Source organism: Galleria mellonella, unplaced genomic scaffold (assembly GCF_026898425.1).
Source record: "Galleria mellonella isolate WM207_F2 unplaced genomic scaffold, CSIRO_AGI_GalMel_v1 utg72, whole genome shotgun sequence".
NCBI lineage: Eukaryota > Metazoa > Arthropoda > Insecta > Lepidoptera > Pyralidae > Galleria > Galleria mellonella.
Window position 1 is genome coordinate 1,360,711 of NW_026442144.1, and position 22,921 is coordinate 1,383,631.

The 22,921-nt window shown below is 30.8% G+C and overlaps 1 protein-coding gene across 1 annotated transcript; it reads left to right on the forward strand.

The window, feature by feature from the left end:
• The first annotated feature begins 8,957 nt into the window (after positions 1–8,957).
• Positions 8,958–22,521, forward strand: LOC113517115 (chitin deacetylase 1). The gene is made up of 5 exons (XM_026901696.3): positions 8,958–9,114; positions 18,255–18,427; positions 19,360–19,609; positions 20,928–21,249; positions 21,335–22,521. The coding sequence occupies exons 1-5, from the start codon at positions 9,060–9,062 to the stop codon at positions 22,161–22,163; spliced, it is 1,629 nt and encodes a 542-aa protein (XP_026757497.1). The 5' UTR covers positions 8,958–9,059; the 3' UTR covers positions 22,164–22,521.
• The last annotated feature ends 400 nt before the right edge of the window (positions 22,522–22,921 follow it).

Genomic DNA, 22,921 nt, shown 5'->3' on the forward strand with positions numbered 1-22,921 from the left:
TGTTTAGGAAAATAATGAAATTTGGAGAGTATAAGGTCCGTTGGGTCCAGTGGTATGAAATAATTTGAAAAAGTATGTACAAATCAATTACATAGCAATTTATATATTTAACAGAAGACTTACGTAGATTTTCTACTCTTACTTAGTTGAGCCATAGTCAAATCTTGAACAAATGTCATAATACTTTAAAAAGTTTCCCGAATGTCTGTATATGTTGATGTGATTTCTAATTAATGTTCGTAATTCTATTATGAATAATAGTAACGAGAAAGTGGATGTTGCCTAATTGTTTTTACGTAACTATTTCGTCGTACTAATGTCGTTATTACCTGTAACATTTATTAAGTAAATCAGTGTCTATACGGTCATCCTTCATAGTTAAGTAGTTATTTTTGTGTATTTAGAGGCATGTAGTAGAATAATTAAATATATTTATAATTAAGTGTAGATAAATAGAAAACATACATAGGAAACATTACATAAATAGTTTATATGTTTACAAAATTTATTTGTTGATTTAAATAGCAAACTCGTTGTATATCTATAGATCATATTACTTAATAGGTAAATAACATGCTTTATCTTTACCAGACTTTACACTATTTATAAATAAATATAATAATAAAACATTCACCAATTTCTAGACAAACAATGCTACGTTAAGATGTTACAATATATTAATACATACCTATATATATTAGCCAGTCATAATCAACATTATCAAATCAGCCAATTTACCTTCCACTGCTGTACCACTTGTATTGATTTCCTCTAGGTTAGGTTCTAACCTGAGTCGCCGTCATCTACTAAACTTCATGGTTAGAAATAGTAGTGCCGTTGGAGGCTGAAGGCCAATTCCTTTTGCCGTTCTTCATTTTAGGGGGTTTTACTAGTTACCAGCTTATAAGACGGGTTTTTCAATGGTTTATACAAGAATGGTAATCGCGCCTACGCTGTAGGCTGGCGGGACTCCAATAGGGAATGATGGAGATCAGTTGATTCATCATAACTAATACAAATAAAATAATATAAAGAAACAAATCACGCTGATTTCCAGGCGGAACCGCGCGAAGTTCAACCTATCAATATTATTGCTAGTAACAAGGCTGCTAGTCTCCATTACTAATTTCTCCCTACTAGGTGAGTAGGCAGCAGCAATATGGCGTTCTCTAATGTTTACAGGGACACTCCTTTCCCTTAGATGTTTTTTTTTCACATCCATGCTTAAGTAAACTATTGTATGTCATGGTCCATACAGTAAATAATAAGTAAGCAATAATTATCACATTATTTTGTGGCTAATGTATAATGAATTTTAAACAACAGGGTTCCATACTCATATTATGTGACCAGTCATATTAAATTACAATTTTTATATATCAGAATATACATTTGATATTAATTTCTTCAAGTTTTCTACTTCTTCAAAATTTTGACAATATAGAGTGCTGAATAGGTAAAAAAAATAATAATGGGTACTTAAGTGACGTTTATTAAAATGCCCTTTCTGTTTATATCAGAATATGAATACAGGTGTAAATTTTAAGAAAAAAAAAAACAATATATATGCATTATTTTACCATAATAACATACTTTTACAACTGTGCCAAATAAAAAAAAATTAAAAATGAGAAAAATCTAACAAATATAATGATGTCATAAAATTTAATTGTATTTACTTAATTGATTTTAAAATTTATTTCACCTATAGAAAACTACATTATCAGTGCGTAACATAAGCTATATATTATTTTCGGAAATTCTAACTACCTGTAGGAAGCTGGACCGGATCGCTAGCAAATACCATTGAGCAAAAAATCACAGGCATACTGCGCCTACATTGAAAAAAAAACTGACTATGGAGCCCTAAAATACTTCTAACCATTGTACAGATGGAGTTTATACATTACATAGAACTAATACAAATTTTAAGTTTATTAATATAGTATTAAATAACCGGTATATTAATATATTATGTAATTGATTGATTGATTGAGTATATTTTTCCGTAATTTAATTATAAACCATATTACTCATATCGTAACCCTATTTATTTAAAATAGAAATATGTGTCATGCAAATAAACATATATACATATACCTAATTATATTTTTATAACATATCTTTTCTCTTTTTTAAAATATCTAACGATATGACATAATGATATGAGCTTATTTAGGTACAATTATTCAATACTGAAAATACATATTTTTCGCGTAAATAATTTAGGTCACTTGCATACTGCCAGCAACAGTTAAACATCTCAACTCTCCAGATATAACATGATGCACAGTCATGCGTGCGCTTCACGGATGCATGTTTTGCAATTATGTAATACCTATAGTCAAAGGTTGCGAATAAATCTATAGTCAGTGTTGCCTCATACATTTTATGTATTAAGTAGCTATATTGTGATATTCATTACTAGAAAATCTAGGTTTATTAGCATCGATGTCGCTTAATATAATTTCGTTATTCAAGTTCGTATGCTTTTGAATTTTCGCATTGTTTACCTCTAATCATATACACCTAATTTATTTATATGTATAGGCAAGTTAGATAGATATAGTTTATAATCAACAATAACTAAAATGTAGTATTAAATCGTTAGAAATTGTGCTTTCATAAGTCGCCTAGAATTTAGCCTAAGTATTTATTACGTAACTATCTACTTTTGTATTAGCAAATAGGTTCTTATTTAGGTAGTAACTTACCTAGATGTTATTATAAAACACTTACATGTACCTATTGAAGATTTTATCAAATTCTTGAACTAAAGCGTAACTTAGGACTTTCAGTGGTGATATTACATGTACGTTTAACTATGGTACGATTTAGATCTACGTAGAAAGATGATTTTATTTTCTTTCTAGTGATATAATCTTCCTGTGATTTGTGACTATTAATAATTTTATACATGTGTTAGCTCAATGATCTGAAGGTTGAACCTCTCTTGGCTATAATTTTATTAAATAAAGCAATATCTATACACAATTACATTTTTTATTTCAAGTAGTATAAAACATGGTTTTATTAATAATAAAATACTACTCCCTCCGATTCGTTTATGAGGAAGTGAGTGATCTGAAAATAATTCTGTAACCAAGCTGCCTGGTCAATGTAGAAATAATTTTGTTAAACTATTCATTATTCATTACGAAAAAATAACCATTATATGAGAAAATGCATGGAATAAACAATCTGGGAGAAAATAATATGGATTGTTTTGTCACAAGCAGCGATCTCTTCCAGACAACTTTCGAATAGAGCGTACTATGACAGTCTCGTCAGATGTCATGACCAGAGCATCAAAGATACATATCTACAGTTATCTGTAGATATGTAACCAATAGATATGCCTGTTTGAAAAAAATTAAAGTCGTGGCGTTTTTCGGCTAATGCTGTTGTAGTAAACGTAATACTTGATAATCTGGGGAAAGGAGGGTTTTTAGTAATACGTATTAGTAACATTTCTAGCAATATATCCTATCAGGTCGACCTTTACGCCGTTCTTCATGGAAACCATTGTGATTAATTTATTGTTGAATTCGTCACAATGGGTCAACTGACCTGCTTCATCGTCACCCATCATTGTTTAGTGATGCCCTGACAATATACCAACCATATATATATACCAACAGCGCAGACAGGGTTACCATTAAAAACTTGATAATGCCACATTTGGCTTATTTATTATTATTATTTCATTTATTTCTGTTTATATTCATTATTTTATTATTGCAACGCAAAGTTGGAGCTACTTATGTACAAAACAGCCACATTGTCTGGGATCACAGGGCTATTTTTTGCTGACCTAGCCCCAAATAATGTCGCCACTATTTCTCTATATCACTAGCAGCAGAGACATACTATATACAAGTAATTATCTCTTACTCTTTTGAATATCGCGAATAGGTTTACTGCTTCACCTTCCAAAGTTCGTAGGTTCGATCCTCGTACAATACACATATTTTATGCTTCAACAGTCATTGAAACTATTCTCTTTCGAAAGTATCTTGAAGGGGTAAAAGCCGAAATCGATTTTTTTTTTTATATTACATGACATCTTTCTCAATTCTAAACCAATTTTGATCATTCATCTTTTTGTGAAACATCTTAAATGATTGGTAATTTATATATAATATAAATACCATATGAACTAAAAAAGATACTGACGTTAGTGAGACCCATATTCATTTATGAACATGGTTCATTCAAACTTTTGTACTATAAAAATTAGTTTTTAGAAATCGATCAACAGAAATTTAAAATAATTCAAGTAATCGCTTCCTTAATTTAAATATATACGTAAAATTTATAATTGTTATTGATTGATAAACAAACATATTCATGACTTGCGTAATAAAATAATATCAAATGAACTAGTCACAACTATTAATAGTTATTTAATTAATATAGTTATTATTTTTTTGGAGCACCAAATTGCTAAAATTTTTTATATGATTTGGAATAACTAATACTGACAGCCCATTTAATTGAAAATAAAGAAATATATTTTTTTTTATGATATAGGGGGCAAACAAGCATGTGGCTCACCTGATGGTAAGTGAGTAAGGCGCGCTACCGGCTTTTTAAAAAGGTATATACTCTTTTCTTGAAGGTTACGATAACGTATCAGTCTGTTGCTAGAAGTGCATTCCAAAGCAAGTAAAAATAGCATTTATCACAAAATCTACACTGCCTTGCTCTGTTTTCCTGTCCTGTGAAAGGATGTAGTAAATGTTTTGGAACTTTTCCCCATCCGAAACACTCTTATGCTCTAAGAATTTCAAAGTAATTTTTGGTGATAAAGTCTGTGACATCTGTATGAAAATTATTTAATCGATTGCCTACTTACGTTTTACTTAGTAACAAAGACTATCTTGGGTAATATTTAGAGCCAATATGTAGATTATAAGGACAAAAGGAATCATTTTAGTATGTAATACAGCTCATATATTGATAAATGTAATTTTTACATTTGAAACACAATGTCTAAATTTTTTTTTACAAAATCCCTTTCTGGTTGAGACTGTTCACGAAATATATTGTTCTATTTAAAGCACCTTAACATGGTTTTCCTGTCCTGCATAAAAATACCTGTTTGTCGCTTATTAATATCCTAATCTCCGGACAAGGAAGTGTCTCTTATCAAAATTTTACACATATTTTCACTTAAACAAACGCAACATACTGCATATTACTACTACGTGATTGATAATTATCGATTAATAATGATTATCTTTATGAAAGTCTGTCATATTTTACGTTTAAATCTTAAAGTTTTGTAATTAACGTCTTAATCTAAAAGTAACAAACATGTGTTTCAAACATTCACTGTTTTCGGAAAAATTCGGAGACGAAAGAAGAGGGGCTGCATCATTTATAAATAAGCGACTTCCAAAACAAGAAAATTCTCAATTAACAAATTTTTATGTTACACAATATCTTCGCCTATTTTGGATCAATAATAATTAAATAATTCTTTTTGTAATCTATAGAGGTTATTCCTTTATTGGTCTAATATTTATAGTAACATCAGAAGTATTGTTATATTCATTGTTTAAATAAGTAATAGTAAGATTTATTAATCAATATAAATTATTACCTCTTTAAATTAGAATTTGATATTTTTGTATTAGAGATTTGCTCTAAAAATAGAAATATACTTTTCAAAACGATGTAAAAAAAATTGAAAATATAAGTGAAACTTGCTTTTGGTATTTCTATCTGTATGTATACATACATACCTACTCTATGTATATACGTATGTAGCCACACTTCGTGTGTTTCACCGCTTGTATAATAATAGATTGTGTACCCTTTATAACCATACCATTTACTGTTGAAAGAAGATTCGCCTCTAACACCTAAATAGTCGCGTACAATGTGGTTTCAGAAATTACGTCGCTTGAACATTCAAATTATAGAATAAAAGGAATAAGAACGCACTTCTGTAGAAGTTTTCCCTGGAGATTACAGTACGAAGTTATTAAAAATTTTTTATAATGTTTAATAGTTGTTACGCGTAGAAAGAGAATGCCAAGTAGTATACTTAATTTATGTTATTACATTAAGACTGATACCACTTCCATAATTTTTATTTAGATATCAACAATTATTTCATTCATAAAATGTTTAATCATCATCGTGTTTTAAAACAAAATTAATCCTTACTTCTTTACCACATGCGAAAGTGATTTTTTTTGTTCTGTTTGTTACCTTATAACACCTTGAAGCATGTAATCTGAATACTTCATTATCTACTCTTTTATTTATTATTCTTTTCTTTATATTTTTCTTATCACTTAGGTATACAATAAACTTTTATTTAAATAGCTCCTAGCCGTACACATTACTAACAGGACTTATAAAGATAAACTTGTGATATCTACGAGAGAACTATATAACTCAATTATTGATTCAAGTCGATCCATTTTGGAATATTGTTCAGTGATGTTGATCATATCAATATAATTTTTATATTGAAATAGTCTCGTGGATTAATCTCAAGTTTCTTAAACATATTCATTGATAAAATAATCAATTAATAATACCTAATAGTTTTATACCACGCAGTTGCAAAAGTTATAAAAAAATCCCAAATGGATATTTTCTCTACTTACTTCCAATTACTACCGGAAGTTAATATGTAAATTTGTTTTATTGGAATCACAAGAATGACAATTAGGTTTCTTTTCTAAGGTTCAGGTTTAGTTTAAAGTATATCATTAACTTAATGGTAAAAATTTAATTATACTATTTGTACCTATTACATTTTTCAATTCTTTCTGAAGTGGATTCTCTTGTTGGTCCTATATTAATTTTGTCATGTATAAAACCTTATAATTCAAGATACTATAAAATATATACTAAAAGTCGCCTCCTTGGGAACCTCTGTGCCATTCGTGTTTCAACCGTAAAGCAGTTGTGTTTACATGGCTGTGTTTCGATTTGAAGGGTGGGATATGGCGTGAATTTACAGAGTACAGAGGAATAACATCCGAGTCCTCAGGAATGGCAACGCATGGAAGGTATCATGGGCGAAACAGTATACTCTGTTAGGTCCATGGTACCGCTTATGCGACGGGCGGATAGGCGACGGTTACCACTTTCCATCAGGTGGGCCGTCAGCTTGTTTGTCATTCTAAGTTGTATAAAAAAAATGCATATAACCACAAGCTGAAAAAAAGAATTATTTGTTAATACATGATTCCGCGGTCTTAAATTAAATATTTTAAATTCTATATGTCTACAAAACATCTTGTAATTTATTGGTGCTCAAGAAAATTTCGTTAAATATCTATCGTCCATAATACGATCAGTGCGTTTTATTTGAGATTGATCTGATGACTTGACTTACTATTCAATATTTAACGATTTTTTTTATTAATTAGTAAGATATTTAGCTTTATTTCGCAACTTCATACACATGGATTTTGGCAATAACGTACGCATAAAATGTCGAATTAAGAAAAACATACAACAATGCTTTGGAATCAGCTTCCGGCAGCAATGTTTCTAAACCGATACAATATCATAATCTTCAAGAAAAGAGCATATTCGTTTTCAAAAGGCCGGCAGTATACCTGCAATGCATCTAGTGTTGCGAGTGCTCATGGACGACACTGGTCACTTATCATCAGGTGAGCTGCATGCTTATTTGCTTCCTGTGTAATACAAAAAAAAAAATTAATTAGATCTTCACAACCGTGCAGACGTCATTTAATGTAGTGCAGTAGTCTTTACGTGATACTGAAACAGACATGCATACAGATAGACAAGAGAAATTCTCGAAAATATTGTTCTAGCTACTATCATTCTTATTAAAATTCATGAGATAATTTTTTTTTTCTTAAATGTCTCCTATGTCCAGACATTGTCTAGGTACTATTTTATTATATAAGTAAGATTCTTATGACAGTGTGGCTTTTATGTTTCTCTTTATTACTCCATAATCAGACCCTGGTCACCACATATTTATTAACTATAATTGAGAAACTTTCAATAATCATAAACTGTTGTAAGTTAGTGAAAAGTGATGCTACAGTATAAGATCAAGTTTATCCTATCCTTACAATATCATGAAAGTGAATGATCTGCAATCAGATCACAATCGATTGAATAGATATAAATCGATTTATTTGTTATTGATGATAAACTGAATTAATTAATTGCTAATTAATTATTGTCGTGTGTTCCCGGCATAGAATAGTGCACCCCTTGCTGTCCCGTGGATGTCGTAGGATGAGACTAAGGGATCTAAATGATTAAAAAATGGGCAGCAAAATGCCTCTTAAACATCCCCAAAACCTAAGTGCCAATCCGTCTGCCAACTAAACTAGTAATACTCGTAAGTAACTGATAAAACGTTCCTTTTGTGGGAGGCCTATATTCAGCAGTGGACAGTAGACGGCTGATGATGATACTAATAATACATTATAAAATTTTACATATATTTTTTAATATTATACCTATTTATAGTTATTATGTGAGAACCAGTTAAGCAAATTTATTTTCATTTTGATATTCATCTATCATATTTTGGTAAAGAGATTTTTAAGAGAAAACGACTTCTTAGATTCCATCAAAATAATTTAGTTTTAGTTAACTGTGCGCCTATGTAGGTATAACAAAATCACATTCCATTCTATGTGTATTTCATTTAAATGAAAATCTAAATATAATATTTAGATTTGCATATAAATAAAGAAAAATGAAATTAACACAAATAAAATCTAATAACTATAATTATTAATATAACGTGTGAATTATGAATAGCAGCGACCATCATATTTGAGTGAAGGAAATCAAGCAACATTCTCTCGCTTAACCTAAGCTACGTTATCAGTGCGTTTTCAGAGTATCAGCGGTGGGTACCACCATACATGTAACAAAGTATGCTGATACTCCAGAAGATGCAGGTGATTCTCAGCTGATGAGTGCCAAGGGTGTTAGCAGAAGTGTGAGCGCTGTGGGCGAGCGGGGCGGGCGGGGCGCAGATTGAGGCCACTATTTAATCGCACGACGGCCGCGCAACGACCTGTTGTGATCCCGTCATGGCGCGCTACGCCCGTGTCGCTACTCTGGTCGCGTGTCTCTTGTTTGCCTGCGGTGAGTCCTAACCTTTATCTTACGTCTCAGACGCCGTCCATCTCGCGACGTCACGGGTGATGCGACGTCATATCCGCTCATCTCCAAATAATTCAGTGATTGCGTCAATACCTAGTGTCGCATAGTGAACAGTGATGTTGCCCGAGCTCTATCGTCGCGAGATAGACCGTATCTCCGAATAACTTGCGAATGAATGCAGCCAGTCAAGATCGCCTTGCATCGAACGCCTAAAGGATAACAAGGCACCGCGAAGCGAGCGTTTCAAGGATACCTAAACGGCAAATTGCTGGCAAGCATCGTGTCTCATACAAGTGTGCCGGTGCAGTGGATAATGTTATTGGCAATGCAATTGCTCATTTCAATTCGGTGATTCAATAGAGAAAACGTTTCAGTGTTGCGAAAACTTTTAATCGGTCTGATATTTGCGTTCGAAATTATTGTACGAAACGCTGGCACATTTAATGAATGCACGATTTTTGTCAGTGGAATGTTAGCGCTTGTGATTAGTAGTTCAAAAGTTTAGAAATTATATTTTTATGTCTAACTAGATATTATTAACCGAGATAGTATTACAGAGATCAATGTTAAAAAAAACACTGTTACAGGCGTCTATAGGTTACGGTAACCATTTACTATCATAAAGATACATTTACAAATATTACAACAGACTTAGTCTACAGTAATACAACTGTTTAGCACCTGTAGTGATGGCGCACTGTGACACCGAGAACTTTCACATTCGCTCCATGTTGCACTGCGCTTGCGCAGCTGACGTCACACTACGTAAATACTTATGGACCAGCCTAGCCAAGCGCTGGCGGAAGACAGTATATTGTACTGAACAGTTCCTGAATTATGCCACCAATATTCAATTCTGCAGTAGATTGTAATTTTATTTAATTAGCATAGATATATATAGAGGTATATACTAAAATAGTCTTCATAACGTTATTAATAAAATTGAAAAAAACTTTTTTATATAAATACTACTAATAATAACACAATAATACATTGCAATATAATGTATTGTGTTATTCTATACGCTACGTATTTATATTGGTAGTTATTTCACACTGCGGTTTTGCTAGGAACTTTATATCACTGATTAGGTATATTCACGTAAACTAAGCAGTATTACATGTTTTATGTACTCGTAATATAAACAACAAACAAATAATGGCTTTACTGTTGACTTATTCTACCCTCGTTAAGGTGCCTGTTGCAGTCACTCTGGATTTTGTCCATCAGTACATCACTGATCTCTAATTTCATAAAATAAACTGACTATGTTGGTATGACTAACACACACAAACAAAAAAAAACAATAAAAAAATAAATACCACAGCACATATTATAACACAAATGAGACCATTCATTTTATATTTCTGTATATTATGTAACGACAAAGTCGACTTAAAATGTATTTTGTAAGCTATGATATAAATAAACATTTGGACACTTCGTAGCAAGTTTTGATATAACGAGTAGTTTGGAATGTAGTTCAAATTCTTTTAATAGTATTATAAAATTGCATAGTTGCTATTTATAGAAACATATAAAAATTAAGTATTCCATGAATATAACTTTATTAGACCTTAACTTTGACTTCAATGAAATAACTCAAGAGTATAATCTCTAAAAAGTATGATCTTTTTAGATGTAAGATAACATACATAAAAAAAAAAATTTCAATACAGAATCTATTAATGTAGTCATAATAGACTTGAATTTTTCAAACGAATATTTTATATTTAAATTTTTGTAAAATTTAAAATTATTCGTTCTATTTGAAAATATATTGTACCTAAGACTTATGGTGTACTCTAGACAGTAATAATAAATATATAGAATTTGGGAGTAATATACAATTAAAAAATAAATGGAAAATTTTGTCAGATAATAAGAATGACATGAAAATTATTTTGTTATATTTTACTTATTGCTTCGACGACTGTACTAATCAATTCAACTCAAATTTCATGATTATTTGATTAATTTAACCTTCTTTGCAGTACATAACGCTAATTATTATTAAATTGGCTCATTAACCTTGCTATTTTAATTAGGTTATAATAGAAATTTCACAATCGTTATTGCTATTTTAATAAAGTTTCATAAAAAATGAAGTGTCATATAATAATATACATTTAATTGTGGGTATCGGAATTGTCATTAATACGTAGGTCTGAATATGAATCAGAGATGTAGAGCGAATTTTTATTATTCGCCGTTACTCATATTACAAAGCAAATCGTAGAACGTAATAGAATTTTCCAAATGAAATCTAGGTACTTATTATTTAAGACATTTAAATTTAATTAACCGATTCGAGTTTTTTCAGTAAAAGCAAACAGGAAAGAAGGTAAAATAGGATATTATAAAGTAATAAAAAAAGATGTAGTTGAACTGAAACAAACGAGAATCAGAATTAGCAAAAATATTGTGTACCTACTTATAATGTAAGTTGAAGATACCTAATTCCATTTCGTAAAACCCAACTTATTTATACCTGGGCCAAACTGAACCGGTTTATACACGCTATATAAAGGACACAAATAAACACGTGTGTACCTACTTGTAAACTTTAAATAAATTATATTATATTATAGAAGCAATAACTTTCGCATTGTGTAGATATGTTTTACAATTTTGAACTTTAGATCTTAGATTATATATAAACTTCCAGATGGTGTTATCCGTCTATAATAAATCTCCATACAAGCTTATATAATGAATACAAATAACACAAAGGATATTAAGAATTGTTGCGTATATTAGTATCTTATAGTAATTTTTACCTATACGAATTAGTTTTCACTTAATAACATTATAATGTGAAGACTAAAGTGATATAAATATTGTTAATTCATCGAAGCCTAAAATGAGTCTTTCTATTATATTATAGAACGAATATCTCTAAAAAATATTGTTCTATATTAAAACCGTCTGCAATATTTACTTTAGTTTTGATAACAAACATGATGTGCTTAACATATTTTTATTTTAAGTTCTAATACACGATAAGATGCAAATTTTTGATCGATATCAATAAATAATTATAACCAAATGTTTATAAGTAAATAGATAAAAGTCGAGGTACCTACAGTTTAAAAATATCACTTCAAAAATGACGTTTGTCCGAGATTTATAATCAACACTAATATCAATTAATATGCTGCTCATATTGATATTCATCTCTTAAGAATTAACGATTTTGTGATCATAATTATAATGTAAATGTAATACAGCTAATAAACTATCGAACTAGATTTTGAGTGCGATTTATTAATACGACCCTGTGTTAGAGTGTCAAATCACTTTTTAACTAGGTATATATGGAAATATAACTTTAATTTGTTGATTTAATAGATTTGATTTATTTAAATAATTTACGATTAATGTTTAAAATTATTTCGAATACTATGCTACATTACTGTGAATATACTGTATATATATGAGTGACTGAAATAGAAATATTGGAAAATTTTTACAAATTTGTAAGGGTCTTAGAAAACTTTAAAATAATGTAATTTATCTCAATTGTATACCTAATGTTATTGTATCTTAGAAGCATTGAGTAGATTTCCCATTTCTAAAAAATGTGGTTACGTTACATTCATCTTACTAGAGAGTGCTAAGTATTTTTTGAAAAGTCCTACACTAACCAAAACATGTACTAAGTACACTAGATAATTTATAGGCATAGGTACTTAAATGTTTTCTTTCTTATAAATACATAGGTAAACAATATAATACACGGATAACAATCAGACAACCAAATAACCCAGATCAAAGAATACAAACTCCTGAATACAAACGTTATCGACATTTCATTTTCTAATCTATCTAAATTCTATCTAAATTTTACTAATAACAGCGCTAGGACTCAAATTCTAAGTCCAGTCCTGTACGGCTTCGTAACATTATTATATATCTCTTATGCTCCTTTGAAACCTGATTTCTGACAAGTAAATAGCCTAGTCTATGTTTCATAGAACTAAATAGATTAGCAGTCTATTCTATTATCTTTGGTGTAGACTATAAAATATATAAATTTTATACATAAAAAATATTTTGATTCAACATGTTATAGGAATAACCACTTATTGTCCATCATCCTCTTGTGTATATTGATGGTAATAATAATTATCTGTTCTCGGCATAAAATTTATAACTTATTTTGTTAAATTGGGTTAAGTAAAACAATCAAAACGAACACATTTTTAAAATCCATGTCAGATACATTGTGGCATAAATAAGACCCACATCAAGATCAGCTTATCTTATTCCATTACGATTATCCTGTAGCAACTTATATGTCCTATGTGACTATGTATAAGAGTTTTAGAACCCTGTATCTGAATCGAGTTTCATTGTCAACTCTACCGGCCCACATCTTTAAATATTACACTGCAGGTCTCTTGCGTAGAAAATAATAAAAATCAATTATTTCATCTAAGTATACAAATAATAGGTATTCTATTTATTAAAAATGTTTTTTTTTTCTTTTGAAGCAATATACTTTTCTATTTTTATTACCCTATACGATAAGTAACCGATCCTTTCGTTTTTATGTGATATAAGTATGTAGTTTATTTCCCAGACACATTAGAAAGTAACAAGCGGACATTTCATTCAATGTAACACATAGGCTGCATTATAATTTTCTTTTAATTATCATTGTTTATTCAATAGAAAAAAAAATATTTCTGAACTATTTCAGTTACAATAAAATAAACAATATTACATTATAACAATACAATTATATATCGTCGTGGCTATAACTAACTAGTTAATAGACTCCCCTCATATAAGTAAGAGGAAGATGAGGATCGTACAAATGTCTGCCTACTTCTTGTTTGCACTGATTTATAGTGTACTTTATTTCTCTAACTACTTCTAACAATATTTTGAGAAGGGCCGGTGGTATGGTGGTATGGCTATTCGTAATGTGTTATTGTCATACGTATTGAAAACTTTTACTTGTCAGTAGTTCAGAAGATTACGAAATAGTAATAGAAACTAATAATAGATAATAATTGTTTAGTTTTAACATGTGTGTTCACTATAATTTCAAATGTAATAAAGTATAAATATAAAAAGATACTTTCTTATTGTTTTAGATAGGTACTTAACCATTTACTTGGGATTTCAAAACTTTAATCAGTTTAAATTTTTTTGCATAATATCACCAATATGTTTTATGTGCGATTGTAATATCGGTGTCAGTCGCTTGTGCCATAACTGCGTGCCTGGTAACTATGGCATAAGCAGGTTGCACTTGGTTAATAAGCGTAACTAATTTATCCATAATTTCTCAGCACGAAATCAGAAATATTTATAACTATGTCACTAGGCACTAGTCCAAAACACAATCAATGATCTGTTCTCAATTTCGCAATGTTGTTCGTATAAATTATTATTAATTTAAATCTAGAATATAAGTATAATTAATCTTTTCTAAATTGACCTCAAAATATTAAATCATTGATATTCATATCAGATCAGACAATTATAACTGGTGAAAATCAACATAAAAACTCTTCCGGAAACGTTATTTTCCCGTTATCAACGTACTACAGCTGTTTGAAGGGAACATATCTATAAAAGGAAAGTCGAGAAGTGGTTAATAAATATGTATAAGGTCGGTATTGGACACGTTGTCCGTATATACGCGTCGGATTTCGTCGCTCGGCGCTCGGTGTTCGGTATGCGAACGGCGCGCCGCCAGCACGCGGTCGACGCCCGCGTCCGCGCCCTCCCGCATACTTATGGTCGTCGGCGTCCACTATTCATTCGACACTCGCCTGCCATCCATTGTAAACAACTGCGTCATATCAATGTCGAAAACAAGTGAATTGGAGACATTCCTAAAATTACCCACTATTAAATTCGCTCTTGTTTACATAAAGACTTGTTTTGTAGCCTTGAGAAATATGTGTAGATTTTTATAATATTTCCAAAGCTTTATATGGATTACAAACTGTTTCTCACAAGCTTTTCTCGCATGAATTAGTATATAAATTATCCTATATTCTATGTTAGGATATAGCCTATGCGTGCACTAAATTTCATTGAAATTCGTTTAGTACTTTTTGCATGAAAAAGTAACAAACATTCATCTATCCTTACAAACTTTCGCATTTATAGTAGTAAGATTTATAATAAAATACATATTACTAATAACTAGTGCCAATAATAGTAATTATCTCTTGTAGGTATTATTTTATTAATTTATCATCACATCAACAATGAAGCTTTTAAACACATGACGAACAGATGGTGTATATAATATCATCTTGGTGGAACGAATCATCTGATGTTAACAGAAAATTTTAGACTAGTGTAATGTCTAATAAAATTTAAAATTTACTAATTAAAACAAAATATAGTTCTTTATTTAGCCGTAATCGAGAACTTTTTGTTTCTAAACATAGGAAAAGAAAAGATCTCCGAGCTTTTTACTTAAATACATATATTTGTTATTAGAACAGAAATAATCTTTTATTTTAAAGAACTCATTATTTCAGTAACATCTTTTACTAAATTTAGCAAAAGATGATACGATTTTACTACAAGAAACATTGAAAACACTGTTTATCCAAGCAGTATTTAAAAAAACTCTATAAAGTGATTAAATATTGTGTAGTCAGTGTAATAATGTTTATTTGTAATTTTATGCGCCAATATATAAACATTAAACAGCTAATAATTTTAATAACATAAAATATCTTTTGTTCAAATATAAATAGATGTTAGACATGCGATAAGAAGGTAAAAATGTATTTATATATTTAGGCAAATATTCATAATTCATGCATTAATGTAAAATTATAGTAGTTTTTCTTATCATAAAACTTATTCAACCTTTTAAAACTATAACAATTATTTTATCATCCCACGAAAGTGACAGTTGTTGCATTTTATGTTAGCGCAACATCTGCATTCAGATACAAGCTTGTGAAGATTTCAGTATATCATTGCACCACTACAAATGGAGCTCAATGACAAATATGACACAGTTACAATAAACGCGAGTCGATTTTAAAATTTCCTACATTTATTAAAACACTCTATTTATATATTTTTTAATATATTTATTACTGAAAACAAAAAATATTACTTATTTTGAAGAATTTTGTGGCTTAGTGGTACATTAGCTCGACATATAAGTCCCGAAAGTCGTCAATTTGCATACAATTACCGACTATCTCTCCGGTGATATACAACACCGTTAACATGTCAACATATTTAAAGTTATGATGTATAATCTGAAAGACAACGAAACTGTGATTATGTCAAGTTTTACGTTCAACACAACGTTCATTGTCAATAAATGCCTCTGACTACTCTGTACATAATTAAAGTCATGTGCATATTTGTTCCCTAATTGTATTATTTATTACATTAATTGGCATATATGTAATAGTATGGTGATATAAATTTATTCTAATAGGCGGTAGTGCAGTAAAGTAATCTTTGCATTAAATTGTCCATAGAAAAGACATCAACGCGCAATGTGGCACAGTAGCTTCAGTATCTATCTAAATTCTTTTAACCTCAAAAATAAATATAAACGCCGTCTTCTCCGTGATCATACATAATTACTTTCGTCAAACACTTTGGAAAGTTGAATCAATATTTATTTAATTTAAATAAGATGAAGGGTTAACACGGCAAGTTACAACGCACTTATTTGGTCCACACGTGGTAGATCCGGGTCAAATAAAACCAGTTTTTGTTTAGAATTCTATCTCATGATATGTTATGGTTTGACAAATTAATTATTCACAATTTGATAAGAAAACGAAAGTTATCTCAGTAATAATATAATGTCATTAAAAATGGCATTTCAAGATATTCAATTAAACAAATTTAAAACTAGAATATTTTTTCAATTATTTTATTGTAAATAGTGTTATTATAAATATTTAATAGAAACATACAATATTTTTATTTATTTATACTAATATATAATATTGCCACAAGATCGTAGAGCGGTAGATGGAATATAATACATATATTAAAAGATAATGGATATTGTACGTACATACATACGTATATATGCACTCGTCTGTAATCATAAGATAGACAGCAAATTAAAATTGTCAATGCCAAATAAGTAAGACGCTACGAGTACTACCTATCCATTATACTAAACGGTAATTGACGTAAAATACAATTGTGTACTTTGATAATAATATTAATAACATAGTAGGAATATAATAAATTGGTGTGCTTATAAGTTTAGTTTTATTTACATTTATAATAACGTGTAATTATTTTATAAGATAAATAAGAGGATTGTATAAAAAGTATCGAATATTGTGGCACTGTTAAACAATGGTGCGACAACAGCCGCTTAGCAAGTCGACTGCGAACGCGGCCTGCCCTCTCTCAAACGCCAACGAGATAGTTAGATAATATTGCAAGAGCTATATTTCCTCGTGTTACGTGCTTACACCACACGTATACACGACCTGCATTTGTTTCTTATTTCTTTCTTAGCAAATATTACCTAAGCTTAATCATGTAAAACTCTTAATTGGCAAAAAATGTGTAGTGTCGTGAGAAGAACATTCTTTGATTCAGACTAGCTCACAATCATGTTTCACTGGAATGATATAAATTACATATGAAATAGGTCACTACAAATCAATCAAGATTGGTTTTATAAATTCAATATATAAATTACCTACTTAGTATTTTACTAGGCTTGACGAATTTACTGAGTGATTCAAGGAAATCAACTATTCCGTAACCTTTTTGAATTATAATAATTTCATCAGCATTAACCGCACACAAAGGCATCAAATGCCATGCATAATATACATTCGGTATAGACAGAAGAACTTAGAAAGAGTCGTCCTTGTTGCTTGCCCAAGCGCTGACATTTTGAAGCAAGTCAAATGTCATATGCGCTCACCCCACCTTTGACATTTAGATACGGTTTCCAAGTGACATTTTGTTTCTAATGGGAAAAAACAAATAGGAAATGATTTCCTATCATTTTAAAATAGTTGCATAAGAGTAAATATGAATGTAGGTAAAAGTGTATTTACCAATCTCTTAGGGTACTCTATAGGCACTTATATTTATTTTTTTATATTATATTAAATATCCACCATATGTTACTGTAGCGGCTGCGGACGAGCACCGTATGCATCGATGGCGGCGGCAAGCGGATGATTCTGCTAAGAAAGACGAGAGCCTGGAGCAAGAGCTATGCAAGGACAAGGACGCCGGCGAGTGGTTCCGGCTGGTAGCTGGCGAGGGCGACAACTGTCGCGACGTCATCCAGTGCACTGCCTCGGTAACTATTATCCGCCTTCTCTCGTATGCTCAATTTAATACGTATACGATTTTTAATAATATAAAATTCCATTGTGTATATGTATTTATATATTATACACATTATTCATATCATTGTGGCGAAATTTGTGAATAACTAACATAAGATAAAAATATAACTGTACTATAATTGCTCTCGTTTTATATTTAGATGTTATCGAATCGATCACGATTGTTGTACCTCACTCTCATTGCTCAATAACTGGCGTTTAATCTCTACACACTTACATCACAAATATCTACTTGATACATGTCAATAGATTTATATTTATAAGTATGATTCTTTTTTATAAGTACAATTCCTCTGTAAATAAATGAGTACAAAGAACTCTCTGCAACTATATTTAAGCAGATGAGTAATCACAATACTTTTAAACTTCGACCTTGTCCTTGCCAGATCTAATCCGTTCACATCTTATTATAATTCCTACTATGTTGTTTGTTATTCATACTAATATAATATAATTAAGTATGCATTTATAAAGGATATATGTCTAGCTTCAACAAGCAAAGAATAGGTATTTGTTATTTGTTCATTTTGCAAACAAAATGGATCCGAAATTAGTTATAATTCTTGATTGAAGATTTTATTTTATATATGTAATTTAGTCTCATAATAAAAAATCTGTCTCGAAATTAATGATCACAAGACTCTCTTATTAAGAAAAATAACTTATTATTAGAAGGTGGATTTGTATTATAATACATATCATTTAAAAGTCTTCTATTACATTCATAAACTTTAATTGTATCTTGTGATATTTTGGAAATAAAACAAAAGGATTTGTATTGTGATTGCTAAAATAATACGAAATTAAACAAAATAACTAATATTTACTGTATTTAATTTATTATACACATAACGTTAGTGTTTATTATTTACTTTTTCTATAGGGAATTCAAGCTATCCGTTGCCCAGCTGGTCTATATTTTGACATTGAAAAGCAAACTTGTGACTGGAAAGATGCAGTAAAGAATTGCAAACTTAAGAACAAAGAACGCAAAGTCAAGCCTTTGTTGTTCACGGAAGAGCCTCTCTGCCAGGACGGCTCATTAGCTTGTGGAGATTCCACGTGTATCGAACGTGGCCTATTCTGCAACGGTGAAAAGGATTGCGCTGATGGCTCTGATGAAAACACATGTGGTAATTATTTTTTTACCCTTTGTGCCTATTTTTTAAGTTGTTACGTTATGTTAACATCAAACGTCATATTTCCTATGAATGAGTTAAATTCATTGCAGTGAAAACATTGCATTTTATTTATCAAGACTGTGTCACCCTTATGTAGATCATGTGTAGAACCTAATTTAAAAGTATAAATACGCAACTGAACTTGAACCAACGTTACAAATAAGTACTAGCTTATGAGGCGTGACGAACGACCCGCCTGAAATGCCAATCACTTGGCCTAAAAAAACATCTCAATGCTATGTTGAAACACATCTTGAGCCATTGGGGTGCTTATTATATTCATGTGCTATTTAATACTGTATAAAAATTAGTTGTTGTGAAATTTGGGAATAATCTTTATTTTCCAATCAGGATACATGCTATGTAGGTAGATACGTTTATTCTCTATGTCTGTAACTATTATTCATATGTAATCATTGCTATGCAATGCAGCACATGAGACCGGTTCATACGATATACTAGTTTGCGTAGATACCTACAGACTTGAAATTAAAGCGAAGTTCTCATTGAATTTTAATGATGTACCTGAGTTGGGTACTAAAATACATTTGTCATTGATATTATTAAACATATTCGAACTGGAGGACATTATTAGTGTCTAGGGTTCACAGTTCATGTTATGATTGTTAAGAAACCAGAATTTATACCTAGAAGAAGCGTTACTTGGTATATAATTACATAATGTAGCTCATAAATTGTATTACCTCATTATAATTACTCAATTGGCACACTTGCAACCCGTTTAATCAAAAATTTAAGAATCTATGTTTATATAAAATTATTATAAATATAATATGTTATATTTATATAGCACTGTGCCTGAATCAAAAGTGAAATCCAGCTCGTGTCAGCTGTGGCGAATGATTTGACCGAGCGAAAGTACCCATACTGGTTCCGATTCTCGCCCCGCCCCAGTATAATACGCCTCTGCATACGCGTTGACTTTTGTCTATTACTAACCAGTAACAAATTATATCACCACTTTGCCATGAATTTAGTCTAAACATATTTCAAATCAAGGAAACCCAAATAAAATTGAGCAACGACATACTTTCGTAACCGCCGTAATCTGCAAATTGTGATAAAATATTTATAGTATATGCAATTTGTATAATATTCATGTAAATTATAATTTATAATTATTAATATATTAAAATATCAATATTATTATTATATTAGTAAAATATACAAAATTTCCCGAAAAAAAAACAATATGAATAGAATTAAATGACAATGGGACCAAATAATGAATAATTTGTCATTATTACAGATATCGATAATGATCCTAACAGAGCTCCGCCGTGTGATCCATCGCAGTGTGTGTTACCTGACTGCTTTTGCTCTGAAGATGGTACAGTCATCCCCGGTGACCTGCCCGCCAGAGACGTACCCCAGATGATTACAATCACATTCGATGATGCTATAAATAACAACAACATTGAGCTGTATAAAGAAATATTTAATGGAAAACGTAAAAATCCCAATGGATGCGATATCAAAGCAACATTTTTCATCTCGCACAAATACACCAACTACTCAGGTGTACAAGAGACTCATCGCAAGGGACACGAAATTGCAGTTCATTCAATCACGTAAGTTCTTAGCATTAGAAATATTTTATATTCTGTTATACAAAATTCATGAACATTCGAATGAATATGTATTTTCTTTTTATAGACACAATGACGATGAACGTTTCTGGAGCAACGCCACCGTTGACGATTGGAGTAAAGAAATGGCTGGTATGAGAGTGATTATTGAGAAGTTTTCAAACATCACTGACAACAGCGTGGTGGGTGTACGCGCTCCGTATTTACGAGTCGGTGGTAACAATCAATTTACGATGATGGAAGAGCAAGCATTCCTGTACGACAGCACCATTACAGCACCGCTTTCGAACCCACCACTATGGCCTTACACAATGTATTTCAGGATGCCACACCGATGCCATGGTAATTTACAGAGCTGCCCTACTCGAAGCCACGCGGTATGGGAAATGGTGATGAATGAACTAGATCGTCGCGAGGATCCTAATAATGATGAGTATTTACCAGGTTGTGCCATGGTTGATTCTTGTTCCAATATTTTAACTGGAGATCAATTTTATAATTTCTTAAATCATAATTTCGATCGGCATTACGAACAAAACCGTGCTCCTTTGGGTCTATACTTCCACGCAGCTTGGTTGAAGAACAATCCCGAATTTTTAGAGGCATTCTTATACTGGATCGATGAAATCTTATCCAACCATAATGATGTCTATTTCGTAACAATGACTCAAGTAATTCAGTGGATACAAAATCCGCGCACCATATCAGAGGCAAAGAACTTTGAACCATGGAGGGAAAAGTGTGCAGTAGAAGGTATTCCTGCGTGTTGGGTCCCACACTCTTGCAAACTAACATCTAAGGAGGTTCCCGGCGAGACCATCAACCTACAGACTTGCGTCAGGTGTCCTGTCAACTACCCCTGGCTAAATGACCCCACAGGAGATGGTCATTATTAAAATAGCGCTACGATCTCGCGCCTACAGCGCTAAAAATTAGTTTTTATATAAAATTTCGGTTTAGAGATTGCACGGATAACATATTCTTAGTTTTAAATAGGTACTCAAATAAATTGACAATAATAAAACCCTTTTTTCTTTTAGCGAAATATTAATAATAAATTAAGCTTAGAATATGTTTTCCTGTAATTTCATATTGTACCGGGTTATAATCCCGTCTATAGTCTAAGTATGCCTACTGTATGTAATATAGACTCACATAAATATTTAATAGATCAGTTTCGTCTGTATACTTTATGTGATTTTTTTTTAATGTAAGTATGGTCGATAAATTTAAAAATACAAAATACAAAAATATTGTCTTGTATTTAAATATCTAACCACTTCCCTATCCATTTTTCCCGAGTTCAAAAGAGGTAATGAATGTAATAGAGTAGAAAACTAAAAATAAACACATCACAGAAATTACCTATAATATCTGTCATTATAAATATACTTAAATAATATAAAGTTCGTATGTTCATATAATGTGGTGATAGATGAAGTATGACGTACTATACTTATTACTTTTATATAATTGGAATGGAAACAATGCAAACTATTTTAAAATGCTTTTGTGTAATAAACAAAGTATCATTTGTTATATTCAAGTTTATTTGAATGATAAATAAAATACCTATATAGTTGATATATACGTACCTAATATGATGAACCTAGGTATACATACTGAGCTTTACTACTACTAATACTAGTTTACA

Excerpts from the sequence above, each read along its gene's own strand:
- LOC113517115 (XM_026901696.3), top strand. The coding sequence starts at position 9,060 with ATGGCGCGCTACGCCCGTGTCGCTACTCTGGTCGCGTGTCTCTTGTTT. Across the intron at positions 18,428-19,359 it reads TCATCCAGTGCACTGCCTCG|GGAATTCAAGCTATCCGTTG; the intron begins GTAACTATTATC and ends CTTTTTCTATAG. Across the intron at positions 19,610-20,927 it reads CTCTGATGAAAACACATGTG|ATATCGATAATGATCCTAAC; the intron begins GTAATTATTTTT and ends TCATTATTACAG.